Source organism: Colletotrichum spaethianum, assembly GCF_022836535.1.
Source record: "Colletotrichum spaethianum MAFF 239500 DNA, contig22, whole genome shotgun sequence".
NCBI lineage: Eukaryota > Fungi > Ascomycota > Sordariomycetes > Glomerellales > Glomerellaceae > Colletotrichum > Colletotrichum spaethianum.
The window spans coordinates 514,710-542,276 of NW_026054792.1; the positions used below are offsets into that span (position 1 = coordinate 514,710).

A 27,567-nucleotide genomic window follows, 5' to 3' on the forward strand; every position below is an offset into this window, starting at 1 on the left:
CTAAAAGTTTGAACCTGGAAACGACATTCGAACCGACTAGGGACTGTTGTTTAGATATCCACATGAATCAAAATATTTAACTTTTGGCCTTTTGTCCTAGAATTTGTATCTGAACTTCATATACCTCAATTACTAGTAGGTCTGTTAAGAGTCTACTTAATGTGCATCTTTCACCTTTTCAAATATCAGCTTGAAAAGTCAAGAGAAGCGAGAGAAGTCAGGCTGCAAAGGTGTTGACTGAACAATTGTTGGTAGATGATAGAACTGCCTTTTAGGCTAGTCGTAAATCGTCATAAATTAGCGATAGGTCGACAGATGCGAGTATAGACATCTGAAGCAGAATCATTGTTCAATCAATCAGTTAATGCCTACTCTTCCCTCAAGTGCACCTTCATCTTCATATCATATCTCGGTCTGGCCTCCATACCAACCATCTGGAAAGCCAGGTCGCCAACCTTCTGGTCCAGATCCATGTAACCAACCCTCTGTGTCGTACCATTCACAATCGTCTCAAAGTCGAACCACCGCACTGTCAAAAGCAGCATGATGCGCAGCTCATCCATTGCCAAATCCTGTGCGATACACGCTCTAGGGCCACGCTCGAAAGGCCGCCACGCGAAGCGGTGCATCTTCTTGGCCCCCTCGCCCAGGAACCTGTCGGGTCGGAAGCTCTTGGAGTCCTCGCCCCAGACCTTCGGGTCCATGTGCGTCGAGTGCGCGCAGGGAATGACCATGAGGTTCTTGACGGGCCAGCGGCGGCCGTTCCAGTCGAGGTGGGTGACGCCCTCGGGCGCCTGGCGGATAGTGAAGCCGATGGGGAAGAAGCGCAGTGTTTCTTTGATGACGGCGTTGGTGAAGTCCAGGTTGTTGGTCTTGGTTGGGTTCGCGACGAGCATCTCGACCGTGGTGTCGAGGTCCGGAGAGAAGTGCTCGTCGTGCTCCGTGCGCAGGCGGGCGACGATGTCGGGGTACAGGGAGAGGAACATGGTTACCCAGGTGAAGGTGTCCGTGGTGGTGCCGTGGCCGCCGAGGAGGAGGGCCTTGAGGCTGTTGCGGGTCAGTGACGGGTTCTTGCTAAGGTGACTGATTGCTGGTATCACTCACTTCGTGACGGCGGTATCGATAAACTCATCGTCAAGGGTCGCGCCCTGTCCGCTCTGGATTCTGTCGAGGACGATCCGGTCCAGGACACTCTTAACCTGCCTCCTTGAAGGCAACTCCTTCTCATCCTGAAGAATGCGCAGTCTCTCCTTCATCTCACCAGCGAGGGTGTCCCTCACACGGTCCTTGAGGGCTTGCAAACTCTGCTGAGCTTTGCGCTTCTTCCACGGGTTGCGGGTGCCAATGAACGTCGTGGCGGGGTTAATCGAGGCACGCAAGTCCTCCAGCAGCGGCGACCCGGACCTCTGCGCCTCGAGCGAGACGCCAAAGACGATCTTACCAACCACGTCAAAGATGGTCTTGGCCGACTCCTCTTCCATGTTAAAGGCCTCGTTCTTTCCCGCAAACTCGCGCAGCCGCTCGTGGAAGATGAGGACCTGCTCGGCAATCATGCCGACCATGGGTTTCACGTAGGTCGGCGTGAAGCCGGAGCCGACCATGCGGTGGTTGTACTTCCAGCGCTCGCCGTTGGAGGCGGCGATGCTGTCCTTTCCCGTGAAGGGGCGCAGGAACTTTTCGATGGTCGGGTGCTTCGGGTATGGGTTCGTCGTGAGGACGAGCTGGGCGGCGTCCGGGTCGGTGATGACGACCTGGGACTCGACGAACGGCCACATGTCAACGTAGAAGATGCCGCCGAGGTTGTACTTTTGCGCCATGATGGTGTAGATGTGCTGCGGGTGGGTGAAAGGCGGGAGGGTCGCCGCCAGCTCCTCCCAGATAGTGGTGTGCGCCCAGATCCATGAGTGTTTTGGCGGTTGAGGCTATCCAGAAAGATGCTGGGTCAGATCGCAACGCCATTGAGCTTCGTGGGGGATTGTAGTCAGCTTACCAGGCCTCTGAATCTAGTCCGCATGTAAATTGCCTTGAAGAGCCAGTAGACGACCGTGGCAATGGCCACGGTGGCCGCGATGAGCCAATTTGACACGCCAAACATTGTGAGCAGTTCGCAGGCTTGTTCCTCAGTCCTTCAAAAAGACGGCAAGAAAAATGAGACGAGAGGAAAACGGAGTTTCTCTGTCCGCACAGGCAAAATACAGAGAAAAACCCCTACATGGTGAACAGATGGCGGGGTCTTAGGGTCTGATCGGTTTACGACCTATTGCCCCGAACCTCTACGTAATGTCCCATTCTATGTAAACACGCAGAGGATAGAAAATGCCTCTCTTTTTCTTCCTCTGACTGGGTAGGTGTGTAGCCTTTTCAGCAGCGATAGGCCCTTGAGATGTGATCATCCTCCCAGCAGTGGGAGTCTTGCTAGCAAGGGGGTGTAAGCCGGTCTGCGGTCCTTGGTCGAACGGTGGGGTCTGCAGGATCAGATTAGATGATCTGATAAGATGACTGCAGAGATGATCGGTCCAGGATTGGACGAAGCTAGCATGGGTGGGAGAACTTACATCGTAGGCATTGGCGAATGAGTAACACCATGCAGGAAGTTCCCGGGCAGCTCGTGATGAAGGAGGTGGTTCGAAGCGCCGACTACCCCTCCCTACGTCGGCCTAGTGTCTCCAGTAAGTTTTCGTCTGCTTAGTGTACGTGCAAGCCTGGCCAGTCGACCAATGACCCCTTGAGGATTCCGCAGTGCTTCCTTCTTCATCGGACCGGTCCGCCCACGGCACTTACGACTGGACAACTCTTCTTACCCGTCCACATTGCGGGATGATGAGCTCGGACCTGGCCGGGGTTTGTCATTCATTGCTTGCCTGTCAACTTGTCAGGGCTCTTCTGCGTGGTGTCTATCAAATTTTGACAGGCGGAGAAGAGCTAGACGGGATGTGGGTGGAAGTCCGCCGACCTGTCTCCGAAAGTACGTGAAATCCTCAAGGATCACTAGACCTAGTGAGGACCCGTGTAAATATAAAACAGCGACTCCCGGTTGATCTACCTAATACTGGGAGGTGAAGCCCAACCCGGCACAGAACAAGCGATAGAATCGGACAAGCAAATTTCCAAAGTGGACGCTTCGTACGCCCTGGACAGGTAGCGGAACCAGCTGCTTAGCGGTGGACTACGATAATTGTAGTCGGTAGTACGTCGATCCCGTGCCAGAAACAAGGAGGCAGGCCCCACCCTTTTTGTGCTAACATGCATGGCGCTGGATATTGTTGGCTTCTTCGTGCCGTCGTCTCATGTTCAGCGGGTATTTATTACTACTGGAAACGGATGTGGCAGCGAACGCGACACTCGCCCGACAGCCCTCGGAGGACGCAATAGGCCGAACCGCTGCGCGCGTATTTACATGGCCCCGAGAACGGCGGAACGGGCGTGTTTACGCATGCTGTGGTTGAACGGTCTGCCTGTGCCTGTGCGAATCTAGCCCCTGTTCTGCAATGGAAACAAGCTTTCTGTCCCTTTCTTCTCTCTGGCATCGGCTCGTGGCGTTGAATGCACCAACGGGCGTTAAGTTTGAGCCTTGGTGGCCAAACCTAACGCTACACTAATGCATGCCTTCTTATATGAAGTTGGATTCTGCCGCCTAGACAACCTTTCCTGACTACTTCCGTTGTAAATGATGGCCGGACGGACGGTTCTTCGCACACAGCAAAAAAGAAAACCAAACAGATTAAGAACAATGGTTCATAGACTTGGCGGGAAGATAGTACCATGAACTACAAAAGTTTCCGAAACCGAGAATCGAACTCGGGGCTATGCCTAACCACTCATCGAGATGAGAGGGCATCATGTTGGCCACTACACCATATCAGATGTTGCTGGAGGATTCAACAGGTTCGCCATTCATCAAGCGCTATGCGACAGAAGTGGAGCGGTGATGCCAGGTTGGCCCTTGGTTCACTCCACCGGGTTTGCCCGCCGTAGAGGTGATGCGATTGCGAGAACGACGGTTAGGCTGCGGGGAACAGAATCTCGGGTGCATTGCAAGTAAGGTAGCTTGAAGCTTACAAGACGAACGGAGAGGATAGAGTTAATTACTGCGCTATTTCACTAATGGGCATTTCGATCTCACAGACTTTCTGGGCGGAAACTTTCAGAGTCGCTTCGGAGGCCGAGACTGCCGCTGGAGACGGATACAGCCGGGAATCGAGTGCCGGCTGCTACTTATGTTCGGTTGGCGCCGAAATTCGGTTTGCTGCATCGTTGCAGATTCGCAGAACCGTACGCAAGTAGTATGGGGCTATCTTTATTTATTCATCACACACCGGTGTATCCTATTTCACGTATGAGTCTTTTTTTTACATTCGCTTACAAGCTAGGAGGTAAAAGTAAAGCCAAAAAAAGGGTCAGGAATACAAACAGTATAGGATACCGACCCGGATCACCGAGCGGTTTGCCATACCCCGCGCGTGTCTCCTACTGCCATGCTTGATTGAGGATGCACGTCTGTGTGATGCAAGCACCGCAGCAACGCCCTTCCAAGACAACACCGCTCCCCGACAAAAGGGTAATGACAAGAACGAGATTCGAACTCGCGCGTGTTTCCACACCAGCAGGACAGACTCTCACCTGAAGCTGGCGCCTTAGACCGCTCGGCCATCTTGCCATCTGTGAAAGCGGATCGCGGGTTGGGGCCCGCTGTGGGATGCTACCGCGCCGGACGGGCCCATGAGAACACGGCGGAGCTGGCTCCGGAAGATAGAAACATCACGTAGTCATGGAAGCATCGCAGGAGATGAACAACTCAAAAGTGGTATTGCGACTCGAGAGAAAAACGAAAACTAGCTACAGTGTGGTATCATCCCAGTAAAGACGCAGTGTCGCGACGTCAGTCCGTCCCCTGCGCGTTCATCCGATGCGCATCGCTAAGCGCTGCCGGAAGCTTATCATCCACCCACCAGCCATGATACAATGTCTGTCCTGACAAGCCCATGTGACATTCCGTTGCTGGAATCCTTTAAGCAGTTTTCTTGCCAGCGGTGACCTGTCTGCCCTGCGACGTGTAGCGGACGTACGCGTAGCCGCCGGCGGCAATGACACCGATGATGACGAAGTTGCCTGTTGGGGGTTGTTAGCACGTATACTCTCCTAGCTTTTAGAGAGACGTTGGGGGTGAACTCACTCAGGACAAACTTGCCCAGTCCGCCGACTACGTCGATGGCGCCCGAGAAGACATCCGAGATGAGATTGACAACGCCGGTGAAGAAGCCGATGATGGTGTTGAAGAAGGTCTGGAGGACGTGGTAGAAGGCGTTGAAGATGGACGAGAGGAGCTCGTAGAAGCTGCTAAAGAGGTCCTGGAAAGCGTTGGTGATGGCCATTTCTGTGGTTGTTGTGTTGTGGTATTGGTTGTTAGACTGGCAGTGCAATGTGGGTGAGTGATGGTAGCTTGGAGTTGGAGTGACGTGATGCGGCAGTAAATGGGATGCTTTTCAGAGCTTCGCAACAGTTCGAGATCGAGACACGACCTGGCCGGGCCGTTTCCTTTATGGTGGCACGGGGGCCAGCAAACGTCCAGGTGACGCGATGCGCCCGAGACCTGCCTAAGCCCATTCGAATCCAAGCGGCAGGAAGGCGAGGAGCTGACGCCGGACCGTCTCGTCCAAAAAAAGTCGCCCGTGACGTCTTCATCGTGACGTCACCAGCCACACCCACGCGACCACCCACACGGCGCGTTCCAGCCACACGATGCACCAAACTACGGAAGCGAGAAGAAGGCGTAACATCCAAATACCCAAACTACCTAGAAAACATCGCGAGGGGAGGCGCTGATTGGATTGTTCACGCGGGAAGGAAGGCGAACCTGTCCCGCCTTTTGTCAGTCTGGCAAGGGGGAAGATGTGTTCCGCCCCTTTTTGTGGCACACCCGTCATTCTCTCTCATTTCCCGCAGTCAAGCCACCTTTCTCCTTGGCCTCCTCCCCGTGGCCCCCTGTCTCGGAGTCTTGCTCCCCTCCAAAGAAAGCGTGCGGAAGGATAGGGTAAGCGGCAGGGGCCCATGGGTTTGTGACTTTCGATGAGGGAGTTATGAGAGAACCATGAAAATGACGGTGTCTGAGGAAAGACGTACGTGTTAAGAATTGGCTGCGCCGCTGTCAGCTTTCAGGTACCGACGCAAAGGACTGCATATTGACCGTTTTGTTAATGACATTTATGAGAGAACTTATTCCTTTAATGTTATTGGATAGCCTCATTACCCTTGACCGGTCTACCTAAAAAAACCAGCGTCATATTTCCAATTCACTCGCCGGCCGGGTCAACCGAACAATGATCCACAGATACTCCCTCATCTTTCTCCGACATTGGCTTTGGGTATCATGCTCTAGGTGTCTTTGTTAGACTTGGTGGTATTCGAGCAGGCTCGCTTAGCAGGCACCCGCGGACCTTTTCCACCGGCAAGGTTGAGCCTCAATACTTGCCATGTTTAGCATCCTGCCGGTTACTCAATACCACTTATTTCCTAGATAAAAGGGCAGCAGGGGGGGATCAACCTTCCGCCTGATCTTGTCCGTCCCACGCAACAATAGAACAATACAGTATCAGATCAGTGCGGGCTCATCCCACCGGTCTCGGCCGTTGTGTCTTCTCAGTCTCCATGAAGCTTACTAGAGATTTTCCCGGACAGGGCCTTAAAATTGTGGCGTGATAGTCTACTTCTGGTGAAGCGGCTCAAAACTACGGGGTGCCAAGACTGCGGAACGATTGCATGAGTGGTACCAGCATGAACAACATGCTGGACTACATTGGAAACCAGCCGCCATAGACGACCGTTTTTGGCGCTGAATGACCTAATTATAATAGCTTGGTATTTTTTCTCTCTAAAGCCCACCATCTGGCATTGTGATGGGAACCGCAGTAGAATGTAATGTTACGCAGTTGACCTGGACATGTTGGTCCATGAGAAGATCGTGTAGTACGGCCGACCCCAACGGAAGCTACTTGGACCAGTACCGGATTGCGACAGACGAACGCCAGCGACACGCATACGAGTCGGTCTGGTGGTTACATGTGTTCAAGCTCACTGCTTGCAGATAGCACCAGAACCAAGATTGTATGTTTAGCTATGCCACAGGCGATAGACTGTATCTGAAGCGTGGCTGCCTTGGGACACCAGACATTGCATCCCAGTGAGTTCGAAAGGCATCGTCGCCGTGACGTGTTTCCAACCATAGGAGGCCTCGGATGTGGACAAGAGCATCGTCCCAGCTGGTCAGCTGCCTCGCAACAGCCACATCTCTTGCTCTCCTCATGAGCCAATCGTAATGCTCCGTCCCGTTTGAGGCCGCCATGCCTATGGTCAGGAGCCAGACATCCAGGATGCCGTCTATGTACGGTATTGATTGGAGATGCTGCAGATGGTCCATGAATTGGTTTAAAATCGTGTTGAAAATGACTACATGCGAGTAATACGTCGGCCCTTGTACGATGAACATGTAGAGTATAATGCCGTATCGTATGCACTCGGAAGTCGAGGACTGAGGATCCATCTCACTCGGACTTGACAGCAGCAGTCGATGTATCACAAAGCAGGTGAGGTCGTGGAGTCGAGTAGGTGCTAGAGGCACTTGCCGAGCCCGCCGAAAGATGTTGCGCAGCCGCATTAGCACGTTTCTGACGGCAGGGTCGATATCAACGTTGCTCAACTCCAACAAATCCTCCTGGAAGGCGGTTGTTTCCAGTTGCCATTCGGGAGGAGGAGGAACTCCATCGCCTATTCCGGTGTCGTCTTGTGTTTCGAACTGGGGCTGGCCCGTGACAATCATCGACACCCTTGAAGGTCTGTAAATACAACGCCTCCAACTCGGAAGCGGACCTTCAACTTACCAGCTGACCATTCTCGCAGTAAGCGGACTCGTTTGTCTCACTGAATTAATACCGCCTCTCATTGTGACCAACCTCTTCGCTCCATCGACGTGCATCTCACTGACCCGAGTGTTGCCCTTGCCAAACTAGCACAGGAGCGTCCTCGTTAGTGATCGATCACAGTGTGCGGAGGGGGCACTTTTGGGTTAGTCGTAATCTCGAATCTCACCTCTATAGCTGCTAACGTGATGACCGAGTTCATCGTCCCATCCTGCATTGCAAGTGACGTGTCTTCGACTTTGCGTCGAAGCAAAGCCACTGAGTCGGCCATTAGTATCTCGGAAGACTGGAAGCCCTTCTGGGCGAGGAGCTCCTCATCAAGGCATGCCGTCTGCAAAGAGACGTGGAATAGTGCTGGGTCACCGAGCGCCAACGGCCACCACGAGACGAGAAAAGGGTTCGAGGTTGCGCTTAGGTCTAGGGGGTAGTATTCGAACGCAATCTTGTGGAGAACTGCATGGGTTAGTGAGCTAGCCGTCGACCACCGCATAACCTTAAACTGAGGATTTGCGTACAGCTATGGATAAGGCGTTGGACCTGTTCTCGGGGAAGTCTGGTCTGTGGATAGGAGTCGAAGGGATCGAGAGACCCGAACCGGTAGTTGGTCAAAGCACCCGATCCGTCAAGAGCTCCTGATGACGTTGCCCCAGCCCCCGGCGCTGGTCCGGAAGCTGCCGGCGCGGCCGTCAGGGGTTCGTTAGCATAAGAGCACAGGACCTTCCGCTTGATACAGCGAGAGCAACGCGGCGTGCGGAGGTCGCAGCTGTGCTTAGACTTTGCACAGGCGGCACAGGACCGACGAAGAGTTTGGCGCATGGTGCGGTTGAGAGAGAGTGTGAGTCGACTTGCTCCCTGCGGATATGATCCAGCGAGGTTCGCAGCAACAAAAGGAGAAGGATGAGAGTGACCCGATGGGCGGGGATGGTCTGGGTGGGCTTTGAACGCCGGGACGGGATCCAGATCCGCGTATTCCGTGTTGCGTTTTCTGCGGTGCCCTGACCAAAAGAGGACTAGTCGCCGCAGTCCATCTTGCGACATGGACTTCTGCCCCTTGTCGACTCCAGTTTTTCTTGGCTGACAAACAAGAGGGCGTTGCCAAAAGAGGTTTAGTCTCCGCAGGTCATAGATACACCAAGGGTTCACAGGGCTGGCTTTCGCCATGTTGTGAACGAGACCGAACCATTCTTCGCAAAGGGTGCAAGTAGGGACTGGCGTAACGAACCCCTTATATTAATGAAATGAGCATTTGGAGAGCCATGGGCTGGTTCTTATAAAGAAGGCGTATTCTACCATCCTCCCTCTGCTGTGTGTTTTGAGATAATCTTCTGCCATTAAGCCCAGTACACCAGTATGGCTTCGGCGATTATCGACACACCTGTTGCGCAGCCCGAGCTGCAGCCAACATGGTCCAACAGCACATCCCAGTTTCCAGGTAGCCTACCAGACTTCTTTGCGGGCTGGTCTACCTGGCAATATGTTGTGACATTTCTGCTCGGTGTTGTAGTCTACGATCAAGGTATCATTAACTTCGAACATGTGGGTATTTATTCCAGCTAACACTTGCTTTAGCAATGTACCTCAAACGCAAAGGTTCGATTGCTGGTCCAGCATTCAAGATTCCACTCATGGGCCCTTTCATTCAAGCCCTGCACCCAAAGTTTGAGGAATATCTTGCACAATGGGCGAGTGGCCCGCTGAGTTGTGTTTCCGTTTTCCACAAGTACGTGAAACTGCCAGAATACTCTGTCGGGTGTTAAACTAATTCGATAATTCCAGGTTCGTTGTACTTGCTTCCGACCGAGACATTGCCCACAAAGTCTTCAAATCACCCGCTTACGCCGAGCCGTGCATCGTACCCATCGCCAAGGACATCCTTGGCCACAAAGCTTGGGTCTTCCTCCAGGGGAAAGCCCATGCTGAATACCGCAGAGGCTTGATGCCTCTGTTCACCAACAAGGCCATGGCAACCTACCTTCCGGTCCACGAAAAGGTGCTGGGTGAATACTTTGACAAGTTTGTCGCTGCGAGCAAGGAGAACCAGGGACAGCCCATGGCCTTCATGGCGCTCTTCCGCGAGATCAACTGTGCTCTTTCGTGCCGCACTTTCTTCGGTGACTACATCTCGCAGGATGCTGTCAAGAAGATTGCCGACGACTTTTACCTTGTCACTGCCGCGCTCGAGCTCGTCAACGTCCCATTGTCGATGTACATCCCTTTTACCAAGGTCTGGCTGGGCAAGCGTGTGGCGGATGCGGTTCATGCCGAATTCGCCAAATGCGCTGCTGCTTGCAAGGCCAACATGGCCAAGGGCGCGACGCCAACATGCATCGTCGACCACTGGGTGCTTCACATGATGGAGTCTGAGAGGTACCGCGAAAAGGTTGCTGCGGGAGAGACAGACGCGGTCAAGCCGACCAACATGATCCGCGAGTTCACGAATGAGGAGATCTCGGAGACCCTCTTTACCTTCCTCTTTGCCTCTCAGGATGCATCGAGCAGCGCCACAACGTGGCTGTTCCAAATCCTCGCCCAGCGACCTGATGTGGTTGACCGCATGCGCGAGGAGAACCTGGCTGCCAGAGGCGGGGATAGGACCAAGCCCTTTGACCTGCCGATGTTGGAGTCGCTCACCTACACCAACGCTGTCGTCAAGGAACTTCTACGCCTTAGACCACCCGTCATCTTCGTTCCCTACCTTGCGACGAAAAAGTTCCCGGTTACCCCCAACTATACGGTTCCCAAAGGGTCCATGATCATCCCATCATGCTACCCAGCCTTGCACGACCCGAACGTCTACCCCAACCCCGAATTCTTTGACCCCGACCGCTGGATCACCGGAGACGCGGAATCCAAGACCAAAAACTGGCTCGTCTTCGGCGCAGGACCGCACGACTGCCTCGCCAGGAGGTATGTGCCGCTTACAATGGCGGCGATGATTGGGAAGGCGACGTTGGAGATTGACTGGAAGCATCATGCTACGGAAAAGTCGGAAGAGATTAGAGTATTTGCAACACTGTTTCCTATGGTAAGCTCCATCCGCTAGGTGCACGTAGACTTGTACTGGTCCAACCTGAGATCAATACACGGCTGACTCGAATACAGGATGAATGCCAGTTGAGTTTCACACGGCGGTCTTAGCCCTGCATCTCAAAACAAAACAACGTTACACTGGAAGAGGTCCGATGTATCTTAGTATGTGGGGATGGGGATTCTCAGGAATGGAAGAGTGTTCAGAGCTTTCAGGTTTGCTATCTTGCACTTTCTTCTTCCTAAATCTTATGTAGAATCAAGTCTGCGGACATCACAGTTAAGCTTTGATGATACCACTCAGTGGCCTTGTCACATGGGAACTCTCTTACGCTCAAAACGAGACTTTTGTCTTATAACACGAGGAAAACACTGCAAGCCGAGCTGTGGCTTTTTAAACTGAGATCGCAACGAAATCCTTGTTTCCGTATCCATTGAACTTGGTGGAGCCGACGGGGCTATCGTCAATCTTGAACGGTTTTGTGGACATCGTTTGACAATTCGGAAACGGGTCGGTTAGCTCAGTTGGTTAGAGCGTGGTACTAATATTTCACCTGGAATGTTGTGTGATGCCAAGGCCGGGAGTTCAAGCCTCCCACTGATCACATGCCTTTTGCCAATAGACGGAATTGTCTGTTGTGTATCAAACGGAGTGCTATGGCAACTTTTTCTAGTTATTCGGGTCGCAGAGATCGGGTGTTGTGGTCTAGAAAGAGGAACTTTGCTCACTTGGCTGGACCGAGTGAGTGTGTGCGTGCACAGTTGATTCAGTTATTAGGACGTTATTTGTTACGTACGCCAGAAGCGTAAGCACCCATCAGTTTTAACTTGTACTACAGACATTAGATCTTGACAAGGAACAGGCCCCCTGTTTCTGTTAGCTTCACTGTCCTGTGGGATTTTCGGCTCGTTCTGAGTGAGATTTTTGACCGTTTCTCCTTACAGTCCAACTCAACTGTATAGCGTTCACCTATATCTGCCCAAAGTTCTGTTTCTGGCAGTCGGGGCAAGCTATCGCTCCCAAAAGTCGTTGCTCACTGCACGCAAGTATCTAAGCCGACCACACTGTCTTAAGAGCCAAGCCGCTGACAGCTCATGCGATGTATCTTCGACGGAGGACAAAGGGCAGTAATCCAGGCCCAGAATCCTAGCTACTGGTGGAATTTTGCGTGGTCCTGAGTGCCGAATCCGATCTTGCAATGTGCATAGCAATACCTACCGCTCGCGGGTATGCTCGATTCTTGCTTCTTTACTTCCCTCTCAGGGATTCTTGCTTATGTTGGTCCATTCGCAAAACCTTGGTGATGGCGCAGGCGACTGCCTACTTTACCTCATACGCTAGCCCAGGCACAAAAATTCTCGGAACACCCTCCGGATGCTAAGGCCATTTACCAGACGTGGACACGGCACCGCTCCTGCTGCTCTGTCTGACTTCATGCGACGACAGCCTCCATGACATGAGGATTTGGCCTAGATCTGCCCAGCCAATTATGCATGTATCACAAAAGCGTCTTGGCCACGCAAGAGGATGACCGTCTTTGCAGAGGATCTAGACTTCTGGGCACAAGCTGTCATCGTGATCGTCTAATGCCAGCTTGAAGATTAATGGTGTGAACCACATCCCATTGGGCCTGCGACTCACCTCATGTGGCTTGTTGGATATTCTAGCATGCGATGTGGCAGTGACAAGATTAGAAAGAATCAGGATAGATGACGAACGCTGTTCGATGTAAATTTATTCCGCACCGTCTTCACGATGCATGGGCTGGTGGTTGTCCATATGTTGGATGGTCCTCCGCTTGACTTCCAATGCCATTGTGCTAGGAAGAGGCACTCGTATACTTACCTGAGAAGAGAAATCTTGCTTTCTAGGAATCGGTCATGTACATAAGGGCAGTCCTCATAGTTCTCTTGGGCGCTGGCGTTGTCTCGGCTCAGCTCAACTCCCTTGCCGTTAGATCCGGGCTGAAATACTTCGGTATCGCCGTTGATAAGTGATGGACAACCAGCGATAGCACCTACATGGCCATCGTCAGCGACACCAGCGAGCGCGGATCACTGGTCTCCGACTACAACTTAGAGTATGACGGCGTCAAGACCAACTGCGTCGACGAGGCCGCCGTCACCATTGTCCAGATCGCCAGCGCCCCTATTCACGGTGTAGGCTTCTAGGATCACTTGATCGTCGGCTCAACACCTGGCCGCAGCGCCCTCGCAACTGCTCTCCGCCGCTTCACTTCCCCGACCTCGAGGTCGCATACCTGAGCTTGATGTTCGCCACTCCAGCCTCCCAGTCTCCAGCACTGCCCTCGAAATAAAGGGCAACGGCTATGCCAATGTCGTCGGCTGCTGTTTGGACGTGGATAGGTGCGTTGGTTTCACCATCTGAGGCTTCGCGAACAAGTACAGCTGGATTCCCGAGACATTTAGTGGACAGGGCGACGCCCTTCTCTGGGACGCCAACTTCAACAAAAAGCCAGCGTATACCATTGTCTCCTCCATGCTTGCTGCCGCTGCAACCGGTAGCATTCCCACGACCACACTTACGCCTACCGTCACGAGCTCCCGCGTAACGGTGCTCGTCACTGTTACGACCTCTTCCCGTGCGACCACGACCACGGCTGCATCGGGGGCGGAGCAGGTCCGTTGGGGACAATGCGGCGGCAATGGGTGGACTGGGCCAACTCAATGCCAGTCTCTGTGGACCTGCACGAAACAGAATGACTTTAACACCCAGTGTCTCTAACCAAATAGTAGCTAGTCGGCTCCACCTCTATTAGACCTAGAGGAGGGGCTGCTCCGCAGCTCTTGAATCAGCAGTGAAAGGAACAGATGACTACGCAAACTGTGATTACTTCCTCTGCTTGTTCCTAACTTCATTATGTGTAATTTTGTCCAGCAGAAGGCATCAAACCCATTTATAAGGCAAGCCCAACAATGCTTTCGGGTACAGAAGGGCGCGCATCACTCCGTGCCTGCATATGCAGTCATCTGTCAGCCACCATTCGGAGTTAATGTATGAAGAATGTAAGTGTGCGGCTCTGGAATCCCTCTGCAAACCACGGTTCAAAATGGTCAACGACGACTCTGCTCAAATGACCCTTACCGAAATACTACAGTCCGGTATTCTCCGCAATCTCCAGGTTTCTGGGTTGTCTTATGTAGGGCTTCGCTCCCAGAAGAGTACAACCTTTGACAAGGAACTGCGACACAGAGCGGAGCGGACTCTTGATCAATTAAGATTGCAGAGACAAAATGGACCTCGGTTTGTTTAATTGCCCCAAGAAACCCCGCCTAGCAAAGACCAACAGAGGTCGAGCCGAACTCCGACTCCATTCAGTTTGGGGTAAAGTCAAAGGATGCTGGCATAGATAAAATTAGCTTGAGAAACACAAAGGCTGGGACAGGCCTTATCGCCAATGAAGTCATGAAAAATAAACGCCGATGTCAGCTATCCTTCATCGCCTATCGCCGAATAGCGGCAGGGCCTATTTGTAATACAAGCATTCAAAAAAAGCGGCTTAGATTGATGTTACACAAGCAAGGATTAGCTGATGGGTTGAAAGGCTAACCAACGATCAGATCGAACTGCCACACCGCGCCGATGCGCCGGAGGATCGGCCATAATCACCTTAATTACTATGCTCCGTGAATACATGTACCTAGCAGGGCAGCCAAGAGAGTAGTTTAGAAACCGGCATGGAAACGGCATGGAATGTGGCCCGTGCTTGTCAGCAGGTTGCAGCAAATAGCTGCACTTTGCCGCGGCAATTAGTTTGTACGTGTGGCATGACTGTACTGCGTCGTTCATGAGCAGCTTTGGCTCATTCTCCATTTCCAGTCTGTTGACTTCCAGTAAACACCGAAACTTATCTGACTCGCGACAGTATTTGGCTAGGGATGCGGCCTACGTAAGTAACATTCAGCAAGCAGGACCCGTAAGAGGACCCGGGGTTGTTGGAGAGTGCTCCAGTTACAGGCCTGGGTACCCAAGGGTAGCCCACTCAAGGTTCACCATCTGCGTCATCATAGTCCAATGGCGGCCAAGCTACTGCGTAGTATCCGCGAACCAAACTCAACGTAGCGCTGTTGGAGCTTGACACCGCCAGAACCCAGAGTCAAGCACAAGCGCACCTCCGGCATTGACGGCTGTTCCTGGTGTTGGTGGGCTCCATATCAGTACCAAAAGGCTCTGGAGCTGCAATTGTTTTAGGCATAATGCCGTCTTAACTCCAGCTAGCTCCGGCATGGATGATTCTCGATGACATTATGGACGAAAAATCGGACCCTAGCTCTCAGCACGCGGGGATGCCGTCATGGACGTTGAGTTCGGAGGAGAATCCGAGCTCTTGATGCATATATAAACCAATTCGCCTGCTCGTCCACGTACGTTCAGTTTCTTGGTAGCTAAGAACGCTTCACCCCACGAATTCGCAAACAAAAAGACACCTCAATCCCCTCAAGTACTCGAGCTGTTTGCAACCCTCAACCCACCACAGCAATGACCGACTACAAGTTTGAAGGATGGCTGGGCCACTCCCCCGAGAGCGTCAAGGGAAAGATGGAATGGGGCGCGTTCGAGCCCAAGAAGTGGACGGAGGACGACGTCGACATTGAGATCTCCCACTGCGGTATTTGCGGTTCCGACCTTCACATGCTGCGCTCAGGCTGGTCCGAGACCCCTTATCGTGAGTTTCCGACGCTTCCATTACCCCACCTTGCCTCCCAAACGCGGGGCATCCTGTAAAACTTATTCCTCACTAACCTTACATGCAATAGCTTGCTGCGTCGGCCACGAGATTGTCGGCAAGGCCGTCCGCGTCGGCAAAAATGTTAAGCACGTCTCCGTCGGTGACCGCGTCGGTGTTGGTGCTCAGGCCCGTTCCTGCATGCAGTCCGACTGCCCCGAGTGCTCCACCGGTCGTGAGAACTACTGTGGTCGCGCGAACGTCAGCACCTACGGATCCGTCTATCCCGATGGTGAGGGCAAGTCTTATGGTGGTTATGCCGATTACAACAGAACCAATGGACATTTCGTGATCAAGATCCCCGAAAGCCTGCCGTCAGAAGATGCCGCGCCAATGCTTTGCGGAGGCATCACGGTCTTCTCACCGTTGAAGAACAACGCTTGCGGACCCGGCAAGACTGTTGGCATTGTAGGCGTTGGTGGACTAGGACACTTTGGTGTGCTCTTCGCCAAGGCCTTGGGCGCCGACAAGGTTATTGGTATCTCGCGTAAAGCCTCGAAGAAAGATGAGGTTCTGAAGCTGGGTGCCGATGAGTACATTGCTACAGACGACGACAAGGATTGGGCCAAGAAGAACGCTAGGAGCATTGACCTCATTGTTTCTACTGTATCAAGTGAGAAGATGCCTCTTCAGCAATACTTGACGCTCCTCAAGGTCAACGGTACCTATATCCAAGTTGGGTAAGTCTTCCCTGACAAGCACGTAAGGCTTCACGAAGCTAATCTGTTCTAGTGCTCCGGACGGTGGCAACCTTCCTCCTATCAATGCTTTCACTCTTCTTATGAGCGGCATCAAGGTCGGTGGCAGTGGCATCGGATCACCCTCTGAAATCAAGGAGATGCTGGACCTGGCGGTCGAGAAGAAGGTGAAGCCTTGGGTTCAGAAGCGTCCCATGAAGGATGCCAATAAGGCGATTGTTGATATGGAGGCTGGGCATGCTCGCTACAGATATGTTCTGGTCAATGAGAAGCATGCTAAGCTTTGAAGGAATGAAGATGGAATCATAACTGTAGTTAAAGTGACAAAATGATGAGATGACGAGATGAGCAGTTTCAAAGTATTCCAATTATAAGTATACCTTGAATGAACTGTGTAATAGTATCTCAAAATGATTAGAGTTGAATCAATCCTGTGCTTATCCAAATGCCCAGTTTTTCCCGTTTAACGCTGTTAAAAGCCTGTGTAGATGTGACAAGCATCAAGTATAGAGACAGCACGTCCAGTTCAACTCATCAAAACTTCATGACGTATTGTTTACGGCACACCTGCGTGCAACGACACAGTGCCATGAGAAAAGTCCGAAAACCGATAGGGAGGGGATGTGGGTGGTGCACTTCAGATGCGGGGGTTTTCAGACTGTTGACATGGCACTGTAGTGTGTTGGACCGCTTAAGTCATTCTAGAAGGATATGTATTACAATTAAAGCCTAACTGGCAACGTCTACAGCATTGCGTCCAGTCTTGGAACGAATTCAATCTCGTTTACCAAAAGAGGTTTCACGCTAAGACAAGGTAAAATAGATATCTAGCTTAGAGGACAGAATCAGACATGCGAGCACCTGGGTACTGTGCCTTAAGGCCTTCGTCAAGACTCTTGCCGCCCACTGTCATATCTTCGAAGGCTGGGCAACCCAGGTTCAGCATAGCCGTTCCAAGAGTGTCGGTGATCATGCTGAGAGGTTTCTGGATGATGGAGAAGATGGTTGACAGGGAGTTTGGCGAGACCGTCTTGAGAACCTCAAAGACGAAGCACAGCAAGTTATTACCTTCCAGGAGCTTCGTGAGATTCAAGACGCCACCGGTAAGATCGCCCAGGTTGACTCCGGCATAGCTGTTGAACTCTCCCATATTACCCCCGATGCTGCAGGCCAAGCTTGTCAGTGACAATGTCTCGAATAGATTTTGAAGTTACTCACCTTCCCAACTCGGGATACTTGAGGATCAGATCAACGAGGTCCAAGTTTAGCTGGACCAAGCCGTAGTCGACAGGCATGCGATACCAATTCTCGGGGATTCTTTCCCAGCCACGGTTGTATGTGAGGTTGCCTTCTTCGCCCTGTACAGCAAAAAAGCTCTTGAGGGTCTTCTTGTCTATAACATAGTCAGCACTCAATTCCCCATACAGGACCAGGAGCACTCACTAAGAATACCGTCGGGGTTTTCGGATGAGTAGTTTGCAAACATACGACAGGCGAAAAAGTAACCTGCGTTACGCGCGATCATACCGGTGAACGGACCGTAGTAGAAGTAGGGATTGGTTGCGATGGTCTCGTTGAAGCGGATGGAGGCTCTCTTGGCGAAGACGTCAAAGTTGTAGTCACCTTCTCCGGATGACATATCGTAGAATGACTGGAACTGATCCATGACCATTGTGGAGGCATCTCCCGTCACGTACAGATCAGCTCGTGTGTTGGATGAGTCGCCTTCGATAATGTTATGCGAGCCATTAAGACCTCGAGGCGTACCAAGAAGTCCCAGGACGTTGCCGAGAATGTTGTTCGATGCACTCGAGACGTCGCCGATGGAGAAGCCAGGGTTGAGTGACAAAGGATTGCCCACGAAGACAGTACCCAAGACCGCCAATATTATCGCAATATCCACCCCCATTCCGAAGACTTGGTTGATGGCTCCTGCGACCTCTGTCACGCTGGTCACTCCATTTCGATTGATGTAGCCATGGTTTGCCAGAGCATTCAGTCCTGGACAAGGGCCGCGCTGCGCGCCGTCTTGGAAGTCTGGTGCAATAAATCTGTGGTCGCCGGCCACATTGATAGGGGTGGTCATCGGGTCGAAGAGCAGCCTCTTCTCGTGGGATTCATGGAAGATACCGGCCAGCTGCTTAGAGAGTTTTGAACCAACATCATTCTTGAGAGCCTCGTTAACGTAGGCCGGGAAACCGACGACGCCGCTGCTGAGGCAGGGCAAAACTGAAAGAAAGTAAAGTGACTTCATGTTGAAGCCTAACAACAGAGCGCAAGAAACGGATTATGCGTGCTTGAATGAGTGACTGGTATGTGACTGACGTCTAGGAGACAAGTCAATAATCTAGAATGGGAAAATTGCAAATTGGAACGACGTTTTTGGTCAATTCTTTTACCACCTAGCTCTGGCGGGGCCCGTTTCCGCGGGCTGTGGCAGCGAAGATTGAGATCAACCCGAGCTGGGCTTACCGTGGCCCTGGAAGAGTGCCGGCAGCTAACTAGACATGGGTGTTTTCTGACTTGTCAATCGTGGCCCGCAAGTCCGGCCGACTGCATTCTCCCGTTCTTTCCCCCGTTACAACTTTTCAGCAACGGGCGATATCGAGTCCGAGGTCAAGATTGGGGGCCATTATCAGGACAACTTGGGAAGCTCGGTGGACAACCCCCCTTGTCTGTGTATTTAGCAACAAGCGAAGTAACGCTGTTTTAAATGAGGAGTCGTCACATCCATGTATCGAGGCCGCCCAAAGTTTGACAGGTTGAGCGATCTGCATCCAATTCGAGCTCTTAGGTTTTGAGGCGTCGACGGACTGGCCGGGAGCTAAGGAAATTTCCGCCGGCCTCATCTGAGTGGCAACATCCATGGCCCAGACGCCCACTGATCAACCGGATAGGTACTATGTAGGATGACTGGTCGGTAATGTTACATCGAGACGTCGAATCCTCGAATCCTCGCGAGCAAAGCACACCACTGCGGCCCCTGAACGATGCAGTAATACTGTTTCAATGGCTCAAACCAACGAGATGTGCCGCACATCGACATACTGTCCGCAAAATCGAGGGGAAAATCTCGATATCTCGTGTGTCAAAGCAGAGTTTAATGCAATTAAGGCGCTGTCCGTTATCCTTGTTTTTCTAATCCAGCGCAGAAGACCGTGAATCGCTCAACAAATTCCGTAGCAAGACGATGGAAATTAATTTCACAACGAGCACCCCCTGTGTTGGATCCCTGCCTTTTGCCGTTTTCATCGACTCAACCCACAGCTCATGAAAGCTTTTGTGGATTCGAAGTCGTAATTGTTCTAGTCGGGGTTGCATCTGTCCCAATTGCAAGGTCTGAAACACAACCCTGTATGTCATAACCCACGATGCAACCCCACTGGGCGCATGGAGATGCCCAAAGTTCGGCACTCCATATCTGCACGTTTTGGGGACTACTTCGTCAGGAAGAGACGGCATGCGATATTATTGTGCTCCTACTAAAGTTTAAGATGGTTTACAAAAACGGCTGGATGCAATGAGTGATTACATGGGTAGAGACCACAAAAAGCCTGGAGATACCTGTACGGTGGTTTTCGCCAAGGCCTAGCCAAGGAGCAGAAGAGTCTTTACCATGTACCATGAAAAATATAGTAGGGCGGGGTGTCAGCAACCGTTTGACGTAGTTCATCTGGTGGCCCATGTCAGCTCGTTGACAGGCGCCCACAAAGTGGACTGGCCCTGTCTGCAGCCAAGTTCCCGGAACCCGGTCCATCTTTGACGAAATGGAACGATCGCGTATGTACACTGAGATTTCGGCAGATGGGGGAAGATTGGCACTCTTGTGCAAGAGAGACGGACTTCAATAAGTCTTCATACCAGCGGGATTCGATGTTCAACTTTCCTCCGTGTTCCCTTCTCTTTTCGTCTTCCTCACTTGCTTTTGTAGCCCAATCAGGCGAAATGAAACTCTTTGCAGTCCTCTTCATGTTGGTTTGGTGTCAAGGCGTATGGAGTCTTACCAAAACCACCGACACCCCGGCGTCGACAGAGACCCCTCCGTTGTGCGGCGTAAGACAGGCCCTCCTCATTAGTCGGTGACTGATTCTTGACTGACGCCGACCAGTTGAAATGCATTCAAGAAGTGACACTGGAAACAGGACTGTGCTCACTTACAAATGCGACCTGCATATGCACCAATGTTCAACTGAACCAAGAGATCTCACTATGCGTGAGTGCTAATTGCACTATCCGAGAGTCGTTGCGTATGTTAGCTTCAGTCATATTAGTTCCGCATCTTACTTCTACTAACACTCTTCTGAAGAGGTTCAGAGCTATTCCAAACACACTTGTGGCGCGCCATCTCGCGACCGAACCGCTTTAGTATGGGTTATCGGCATTGTGTTTCTGGCCCTTGGCCTTCTCGCGTTTGTTCTCAGGGTCATGGCCAAACTTTTATTGGGCGGCCAGTCTTGGGGAGCAGACGATTGGGTGATGTTGATAGCTGTTGTACGTCGACTACATTTCGGCATGCCTCAACAAATCGAAGACTGACACTCTGCTAGGGTATCATGGTACCCCTCAATAGTCTTTCCGTTCCGAGTAAGTTTTTTGCAAAGGCAAATAGTTGTTTAGAACTGACTTGTTTCAATATAGTTTCCAAAGTCGCCTTGGGTAAAGATATTTGGAATGTTCAACCTGACAACGTTACCCAATTTCTTTATGTGCGTTCCAATCCCAACGCTCTCAGGATGAATGAAAGCTGATTCATGACGACAGATGTTCTTCTGGGACGAGCTTCTATATTTGGGTGCTTTGCCCGTGACCAAGATTTCGATCCTCCTCTTCTACCTCAGGATCTTCCCCAAAAGGGATATAAGAATCAGTTGCTGGGTTCTCATTGGGCTCAACGTGGCATACATCATCGTCTTTGAACTCATCTCAATATTCCAATGCATTCCTATTGAGGGTGCCTGGAGAGCGTGGGATGGGGAGTTTAAGGCAAAATGCAACAATATCAATATACAGGGTTGGGCAGCCGCTATCGCCAACATCTTGCTAGATTTGGCCACCCTGATTCTTCCCCTTAGAGAGCTTTACAACCTTTCCTTGTCTACTAAGAAGAAGGTTATGGTCATGATGATGTTTTGTGTTGGATTCTTGTACGCCTCCACATCGCTGTGAGATTGTTGATTCGACGGCTAATTCTGTCTGTAGCGTCACCTTGGTCAGTGTTCTCCGACTGAACTCTTTGGCGAGTTACGCCACAACCAGCAACGCAACTCGTAAGTCATACTTTTTACCCACGCTAGACTTGGCATTAATGGAAACATAGAGGACTACGTCGAAGTCGGTTATTGGAGCACCATCGAAGTCCCAGTCGGTATCATTTGCGCCAGCATGCCTGCCATCCGCTCCTTGTTCAGTGTGGCCTTTCCCAAGGTGTTCGGCACCACGCAGAGAGGTGGCAAGTCCAGCTACGCAAACATTTCGGATCAACAAAAGCCGACATCAGACTCCCAGAAATTATCTTCAAAAGCCTCGTCACAACCGGCGATTCGAATCCATAAAGAATTCTCTCTCAGGTCAGGGCGTCGAGATGATGTTTCATACACGGAACATGAACTCACAGATATACCTTTTCGCGATCCGAATTCGCGTGCTTCATCGGAAAAGAAGCCAACAACTCCCCACGAATCTGTTTGAACATGGTGTTTTGGGCATTTTAGCGTTCTAGTTTTCCATCTTCTCTTCGCAGCACACGATTTAGACACAAAAGAATTCGTCCCCGGTGTAGTCTCACAAAGTCCTGTTTGCGGAAATGGGCAGCGAGATACCATCAACATACTATAGTTACATAGTGAATAATACAAACTGTCATTACTGATGTACATTCCGACTGGATGAAATGCTCATCTGTTGCTACTGGCTGTATAGAATCGGATTATGGGATCAATGCATTATCCCAATCCGGTTATGTCTCCTTGACAGATCTCTACCCCGGTGCCCCCAGAGCTAGATTTGTTCGGTCTGAAGCCGCTTGATGGGAGGTGATTATCACCAAAATTGGAAAAAGGTGGAACCTGCTGCCAAACATTCTGATCTGATGTTACAGAAGCACGAGCCGTGGGGAAAGTCCGAGCGGCAGGGGAGGGGCCTTTTCAAGGGTCTCCTCAACACATGGCAGATCCTTGCCATATCTGGGTTGCACGAGTCTTCACCTCTTTTGTATTTATCTACCGACCCTCCGAGGTTCCATTTTCATCTACGTCCCTGGCGAAGTAATCTTTCTCGAAGGTTTCAGTGGCACATAGTGGGGGCTGGCCGACGCCTTTCCCATAGGATTTCATTAGAGTCAAGTGCCCTTGTGGTCGCTGTCATTGTGATCATCTGCCTTGCAGCTTTAGCCTAGCCGGGGGCTATGGAACATTCCGCAAAAGGGACCGCCTCCATAGTGCGAGTCAAACTCCCTGCGCAGCGGCGGCCAGAGCGGAGGCCAGAGCGGCGCTCATCAGCTGTCGGGACCAGAAGCTCTGTTCAACTTCAAGCACAGCGAGTTGCAACTACGCGACTACACTGCTTGAACAATGAGCCGAATATTGTTTGTGTTACATCACTGCGGAAGGCTCTTGGCGTCTGCATGCCACACTTTTGAATCACCAAGGACGTGGATGACTTAAAAGTAAAAGCTGTAAGGTTTGTTGCGGCATGCGCCCAGTCTGCTATGTCGGCAACGTTAGGCGTATTATGTGATACGGGCTGCGTCTTACAAATGTCTTCTGCGCTACCTGTCGTTCTGACCTTTTCATGGCCCCTGGGCTGTTCGGCTAACTACAAGACTGGTAGACCATTGGCTGGTTGGAAGATACTGGGATGATCAGCGTTGCCCCTATTCCTGGCTACTTACGGAGATGGTATAGTCTGGTGAGTAGGGAAACAGTTATGGTAATGAGTATCCGTAGTACACGTGTACTGTGGCCGTAGTGGGCATTTTGGTACAGCGCTTCAGGAAGATCGGCATCAGGGCCTGAGTGCAAAGGTGCAGCAATGCAACGGCAGCCATTAGAGCTCCATTCTTTCGCACAATTTCCTAGGTCGTTTCAATCATCCGTTACAAAAGCAGGGATGAGTGGATAGACCAGTTTCTGTGCCCGCTTAAGTAATATCTGCCCTCTCTTTCGGTCCTTCTCGGCTTGCGATTCAGTGTCTGGGCATATTGCTCGAGCTTTTCTTCTGTTTGTTAAATTCGTCATCTTGAAACCTAACTCCATGTTTTGAGGCTCTGTACGATCTATCCGACCCATTGTCACTCTTTTCTTGGAAGCAGATAGTGCTCCACCGCGCCCACGATGCGCTTTTCGCTCGTTATCACATTTGTTGCCGCTGTGGCTGACTCGGTTTCTGCCATGTAAGTTCGTACCTTGAAGAATGCCAAGAGATCATCAACGTTAATGAGTCCTGAATCAGCGCCGTTCCGTGGAGATCTGCTCAGCAGAAGCCTCGTCACGAACCCTTCATTAACAGACGTGCTGCCAACGCAACGCTCGATAGTTACGACTATGTTATTGTCGGCTCTGGTCCAGGAGGAGGACCGGTTGCTGCTAACCTTGCCATTGCCGGCTACAAGGTTTTGTTGATCGATGCCGGAGGGGACTCAGGTGACTCTTGGACTGAGAAGGTTCCGGCACTTCATCTCATGTCAACTGAGTTCGAGGACACAAGATGGAACTACTTTGTGAGTCTTTGGGCCGAGCACGAGTTTGTCATATGGCTAACGCGAGACAGGTCAACCACTACTCCGATCTCGATCAGCAAAAAAGGGATTCCAAGATGACGTACGAGATGCCGGATGGCAGCTTCTACGTTGGACTGGACCCCCCGGCCGAGGCAACGCCTCTCGGTGTTTGGTACCCGCGTGCTGGAACTTTGGGCGGCTGCTCTCGCCACAACGCCCTCATCTCCGTCAATGCCCATGACAGTGACTGGTCAAAGATTGCGACTCTCACCGGCGATGATTCATGGAGCCCGGACAACATGCGATCGTATTTCGAAAAATTGGAGAAGAACATGTATCTGCCATCGAGCATTGTCGGACATGGCTACAGTGGCTGGCTTGGAACCTCCCTCACGTCTCTTTCTCTTGTCGTGGAGGACCAGAAGCTCCTTTCGCTGATTATCTCTGCTGCTTCGGCTATGGGTAAGAGCCTTCTTGGACTGCTGCTCAACACTGTCGCCGGGCTTGGCCAGGTTTTGCTTCGTGACATCAACGCTCCTGGCCAGACCAGCAAAACTGGACTTTACCAGGTTCCGCTGGCCATGACTGACTCCATTCGCGGTGGTCCTAGAGACTTGATTTTGGATACAGCCAACGCTGTCAACTCGGATGGGTCACGCAAGTATCACCTTGATATCAAACTTGATACCCTCGTAAGTGAATGGCGTTGGTACGACATGGCTCATTGGCCTTGTGCTAACGCTTTCAGGTAACTAAAATCCGCTTCGATGAAAGCGGTGATAAGCCTCGCGCTGTTGGAGTTGACTTTTTGGAGGGCTCCAGCCTCTACCGTGCCGATCCTCGTTCCGGATCCGCCTCTACTACGGGATCTGGCAATGTCAATGCCAAACGAGAGGTGATCATCTCCGCTGGCGCTTTCAACACGCCCCAGCTCCTCAAGCTCAGTGGTATTGGACCCAAAGCAGAACTTGAATCTTTCAACATCTCGGTTCTAATTGATCTCCCGGGTGTTGGAACCAACATGCAAGATCGGTACGAGGCTACAGTCATTGGCAAGACCAACAGCGATTTTGTCATAACCAGCAAGTGCACGTTCCTTGAGACATCCCCTGACCCTTGCCTCGAGCAATATCAGCAGGGTCTTGAGCCTATCTCGAAGGGTGTCTACGCTACCAACGGCATCGCCATTGCCATTGTGCTCAAGTCTTCCGTTGCCGAAGACGAGCCTGATCTATTCATCTCTGGCGCACCAGCCAAGTTCAAGGGATACTTCCCTGGTTATGCTTCCGATTCATTGGCCGATGCGCAGCACTGGGCCTGGATTATTCTCAAGGCCCACAGCCGCAACAATGCTGGCACCGTCAACCTGAAATCAACCGACCCTAGAGACATGCCCCTCATCAACTTCAACTATTATGACACCGGTGTCAACAGCGACGGAGAGGCCGACAAGGACCTACAAGCCACATATGAAGGCTTCCAATTCACCCGTAGAGCCTTCGACGATCTCATTCCGCTTGATGGAAGTTTCCCGGAGGTGTGGCCTGGTACCAACGTCACCAGTGAGGATGACGCCAAACAGTTCCTGAAGGATGAGGCATGGGGACATCATGCTTCATGCACTTGCCCCATTGGATCTGATGATGACTCCATGGCGGTTCTCGACTCCAAGTTCAGGGTCCGCGGCACCGAGGGTCTGAGAGTTGTTGATGCTAGTATCTTCCCAAAGATTCCCGGCTTCTACATTGCTTTGCCTTTGTACATAGTGTCGGAGAAGGCTAGCGATGTCATTATACAGGAGGCTCAGGCGTCGACTGCTTGAAGCACGACCATACATAACCAATTGGGTTGTACATTCCATTCTCAGTCGTGTTGTGACTCAATCAGCCATTTACAACGCACATTTTTCCGTAGCCTACAATCATAATACCCACGTGCCAAAGTCACCTTCTTTATAGACCATAGACCACGGTTTCATAATGAGAAACAATCTAGATAGAAAGCAAGCCCTTGAAGACAGCCCTTTCGCGATAACCAATGCGGTCATCAACGTGTTTTTTGGTTTTCAAAGTGAGATAGCATTGATAATTGACTTCAAAGTCCTTGCTATTAGAAAACATCAAGGTTTGGTGGCAGGATTTTGTTGTTAAGATTTGTTGTAAAGACCTCTTTCTCGAGTAACTGACCTGCTACATAAACCGTCGGTATTGCTGCTTCTGCTGCTGCTGATAACGCTGCTTTCTCCGCATGTGCGCCATCTTTTCCCTTTTTGGCCCTCTCCTCGGTAGTCGTGCCACTAAAACGACAAAGTACAGGGAAAGACACAGCCGAGGACTGATGGGTTGTACAAGGTATAAGCCCCGCCTTTCTATGTGTTGCTCTAAGGGCCACTCGACAACGGGAATCAGTGCGGGAGGTGTAGCATCCATAACTGCAAGCAGATGTTATGGTGGCGAGGCTACATATTGCACATGTAGTGGCTGCTACGTTGACTCTTACGCAGTTACTAATATTAGTTATTTATTCATGACCCACTGAGGCTCAAAACGCTCCTTGTTGTCATGTGCTATGTGATGGGTTATTGGACGCGTGCAGGGTGATCAGGTCCATAGAGAGCGATGCGGTGTGGTGGACAACCACAACCTTCCCCTATAGCCACGCAAGATGTCTTTAGCCAGCCGCGACTCAGCTGTCCTGATCAGGTCAAATCTGCCCTGATCGGTCTTGGCCGCAACGCGATGGATAAGTAGAGACTCCCAAAGTTCTTGTGTAGGTGTGATCAGGTTTCTGTTCATCACGAAAGACAGAAAGGATGCTTCCTTGGGCGCAGAGAAGTCTGATGAGTGTGTGTTGGTTATTCGTTTTTGATCTAAGTCGTAGAGGTTTCTATACCCCTGATCAGACCCTGCTTAACTGAGAAGTCAAAGAAACCAAACGCAAAGACCACTTCAATGGGAGCAGGAAACCCTGCCCCGTTCCATTATCCTGCAGCATGCTGGACTCTACAATCGATTTAGTTCTGTACTGACTGGCGTCGATCTTTTAGGGCTCTAGTCCCGTCAATGTGTATGGATAAATGTCTGCCCACCGACCTTGTTCGGGCTGATTAGCCCAAAGACTGATATCTTGCAACTCTCAGGTTCAAAAATTGATTTGCCGAGATGAAAACTTCCCCGCAAGTAAGTTCGCCTGATTTTTTGCTCTTATCCTTGGCTAGCAACCCGCTACCATCTGGCTGTGTTGTAGCAGAGTGTTGGTAACTTGAACCCTACAGAGACGAGAGGGGGGGGGGCGCTTGTCAAGAAAAATAGATAGCAAGAAAGATAGTAGTAAAAGCTTTTACCCTGATGAGTGTACCATAAATTTCGCAGAGCTCGGCGGCCAAAAAAAATTGTAATACTACCAAGAGAAAGGAACATGGAGTTGCTTCGCATGCTTCCGAGCGGAGAATTACTATCGGAAAT

At 51.4% G+C, this 27,567-nt stretch overlaps 10 protein-coding genes and 3 non-coding genes across 13 annotated transcripts; 7 read left to right on the forward strand and 6 right to left on the reverse strand.

Moving 5' to 3' along the window:
• Positions 1 to 368: 368 nt before the first annotated feature.
• On the reverse strand, positions 369 to 2,095 carry ColSpa_08362 (putative sterigmatocystin biosynthesis P450 monooxygenase stcS; the record flags this gene model as incomplete). The annotated part of the gene is made up of 3 exons (XM_049274574.1): positions 369 to 1,083; positions 1,105 to 1,922; positions 1,991 to 2,095. The coding sequence occupies 3 exons, from the start codon at positions 2,093 to 2,095 to the stop codon at positions 369 to 371; spliced, it is 1,638 nt and encodes a 545-aa protein (XP_049130531.1).
• Positions 2,096 to 3,777: 1,682 nt separating this feature from the next.
• Positions 3,778 to 3,864, reverse strand: ColSpa_tRNA_227. The gene is given in 2 exon segments: positions 3,778 to 3,812; positions 3,828 to 3,864. It is a non-coding gene; the product is annotated as a tRNA-Glu (tRNA).
• Positions 3,865 to 4,562: 698 nt separating this feature from the next.
• ColSpa_tRNA_226 lies at positions 4,563 to 4,657 on the reverse strand. Its single transcript is given in 2 exon segments — positions 4,563 to 4,606; positions 4,620 to 4,657. It is a non-coding gene; the product is annotated as a tRNA-Leu (tRNA).
• Positions 4,658 to 5,008: 351 nt separating this feature from the next.
• ColSpa_08363 (uncharacterized protein) lies at positions 5,009 to 5,372 on the reverse strand (the record flags this gene model as incomplete). The annotated part of the gene is made up of 2 exons (XM_049274575.1): positions 5,009 to 5,109; positions 5,174 to 5,372. The coding sequence occupies 2 exons, from the start codon at positions 5,370 to 5,372 to the stop codon at positions 5,009 to 5,011; spliced, it is 300 nt and encodes a 99-aa protein (XP_049130532.1).
• Positions 5,373 to 7,111: 1,739 nt separating this feature from the next.
• Positions 7,112 to 7,885, reverse strand: ColSpa_08364 (uncharacterized protein; the record flags this gene model as incomplete). The annotated part of the gene is made up of 2 exons (XM_049274576.1): positions 7,112 to 7,820; positions 7,875 to 7,885. 2 exons carry the CDS (start codon positions 7,883 to 7,885, stop codon positions 7,112 to 7,114), a joined length of 720 nt encoding a protein of 239 aa, XP_049130533.1.
• Positions 7,886 to 9,263: 1,378 nt separating this feature from the next.
• Positions 9,264 to 10,956, forward strand: ColSpa_08365 (cytochrome P450; the record flags this gene model as incomplete). The annotated part of the gene is made up of 3 exons (XM_049274577.1): positions 9,264 to 9,453; positions 9,483 to 9,633; positions 9,690 to 10,956. 3 exons carry the CDS (start codon positions 9,264 to 9,266, stop codon positions 10,954 to 10,956), a joined length of 1,608 nt encoding a protein of 535 aa, XP_049130534.1.
• Positions 10,957 to 11,450: 494 nt separating this feature from the next.
• On the forward strand, positions 11,451 to 11,545 carry ColSpa_tRNA_223. The gene is made up of 2 exons: positions 11,451 to 11,488; positions 11,510 to 11,545. It is a non-coding gene; the product is annotated as a tRNA-Ile (tRNA).
• A 1,417-nt stretch (positions 11,546 to 12,962) lies between these two features.
• ColSpa_08366 (uncharacterized protein) lies at positions 12,963 to 13,258 on the forward strand (the record flags this gene model as incomplete). Its single annotated transcript, XM_049274578.1, has 2 exons — positions 12,963 to 13,100; positions 13,148 to 13,258. The coding sequence occupies 2 exons, from the start codon at positions 12,963 to 12,965 to the stop codon at positions 13,256 to 13,258; spliced, it is 249 nt and encodes an 82-aa protein (XP_049130535.1).
• Positions 13,259 to 13,276: 18 nt separating this feature from the next.
• On the forward strand, positions 13,277 to 13,686 carry ColSpa_08367 (endo-1,4-beta-xylanase 1; the record flags this gene model as incomplete). The annotated part of the gene is made up of 2 exons (XM_049274579.1): positions 13,277 to 13,307; positions 13,331 to 13,686. 2 exons carry the CDS (start codon positions 13,277 to 13,279, stop codon positions 13,684 to 13,686), a joined length of 387 nt encoding a protein of 128 aa, XP_049130536.1.
• A 1,755-nt stretch (positions 13,687 to 15,441) lies between these two features.
• On the forward strand, positions 15,442 to 16,673 carry ColSpa_08368 (NADP-dependent alcohol dehydrogenase 7; the record flags this gene model as incomplete). The annotated part of the gene is made up of 3 exons (XM_049274580.1): positions 15,442 to 15,628; positions 15,720 to 16,368; positions 16,421 to 16,673. 3 exons carry the CDS (start codon positions 15,442 to 15,444, stop codon positions 16,671 to 16,673), a joined length of 1,089 nt encoding a protein of 362 aa, XP_049130537.1.
• A 927-nt stretch (positions 16,674 to 17,600) lies between these two features.
• ColSpa_08369 (dothistromin biosynthesis peroxidase dotB) lies at positions 17,601 to 18,640 on the reverse strand (the record flags this gene model as incomplete). Its single annotated transcript, XM_049274581.1, has 2 exons — positions 17,601 to 17,779; positions 17,830 to 18,640. The coding sequence occupies 2 exons, from the start codon at positions 18,638 to 18,640 to the stop codon at positions 17,601 to 17,603; spliced, it is 990 nt and encodes a 329-aa protein (XP_049130538.1).
• A 1,955-nt stretch (positions 18,641 to 20,595) lies between these two features.
• On the forward strand, positions 20,596 to 21,552 carry ColSpa_08370 (uncharacterized protein; the record flags this gene model as incomplete). Its single annotated transcript, XM_049274582.1, has 3 exons — positions 20,596 to 20,599; positions 20,753 to 20,877; positions 21,148 to 21,552. The coding sequence occupies 3 exons, from the start codon at positions 20,596 to 20,598 to the stop codon at positions 21,550 to 21,552; spliced, it is 534 nt and encodes a 177-aa protein (XP_049130539.1).
• Positions 21,553 to 23,717: 2,165 nt separating this feature from the next.
• On the forward strand, positions 23,718 to 25,925 carry ColSpa_08371 (oxygen-dependent choline dehydrogenase; the record flags this gene model as incomplete). Its single annotated transcript, XM_049274583.1, has 4 exons — positions 23,718 to 23,776; positions 23,893 to 24,103; positions 24,154 to 24,795; positions 24,852 to 25,925. The coding sequence occupies 4 exons, from the start codon at positions 23,718 to 23,720 to the stop codon at positions 25,923 to 25,925; spliced, it is 1,986 nt and encodes a 661-aa protein (XP_049130540.1).
• Positions 25,926 to 27,567: the final 1,642 nt, after the last annotated feature.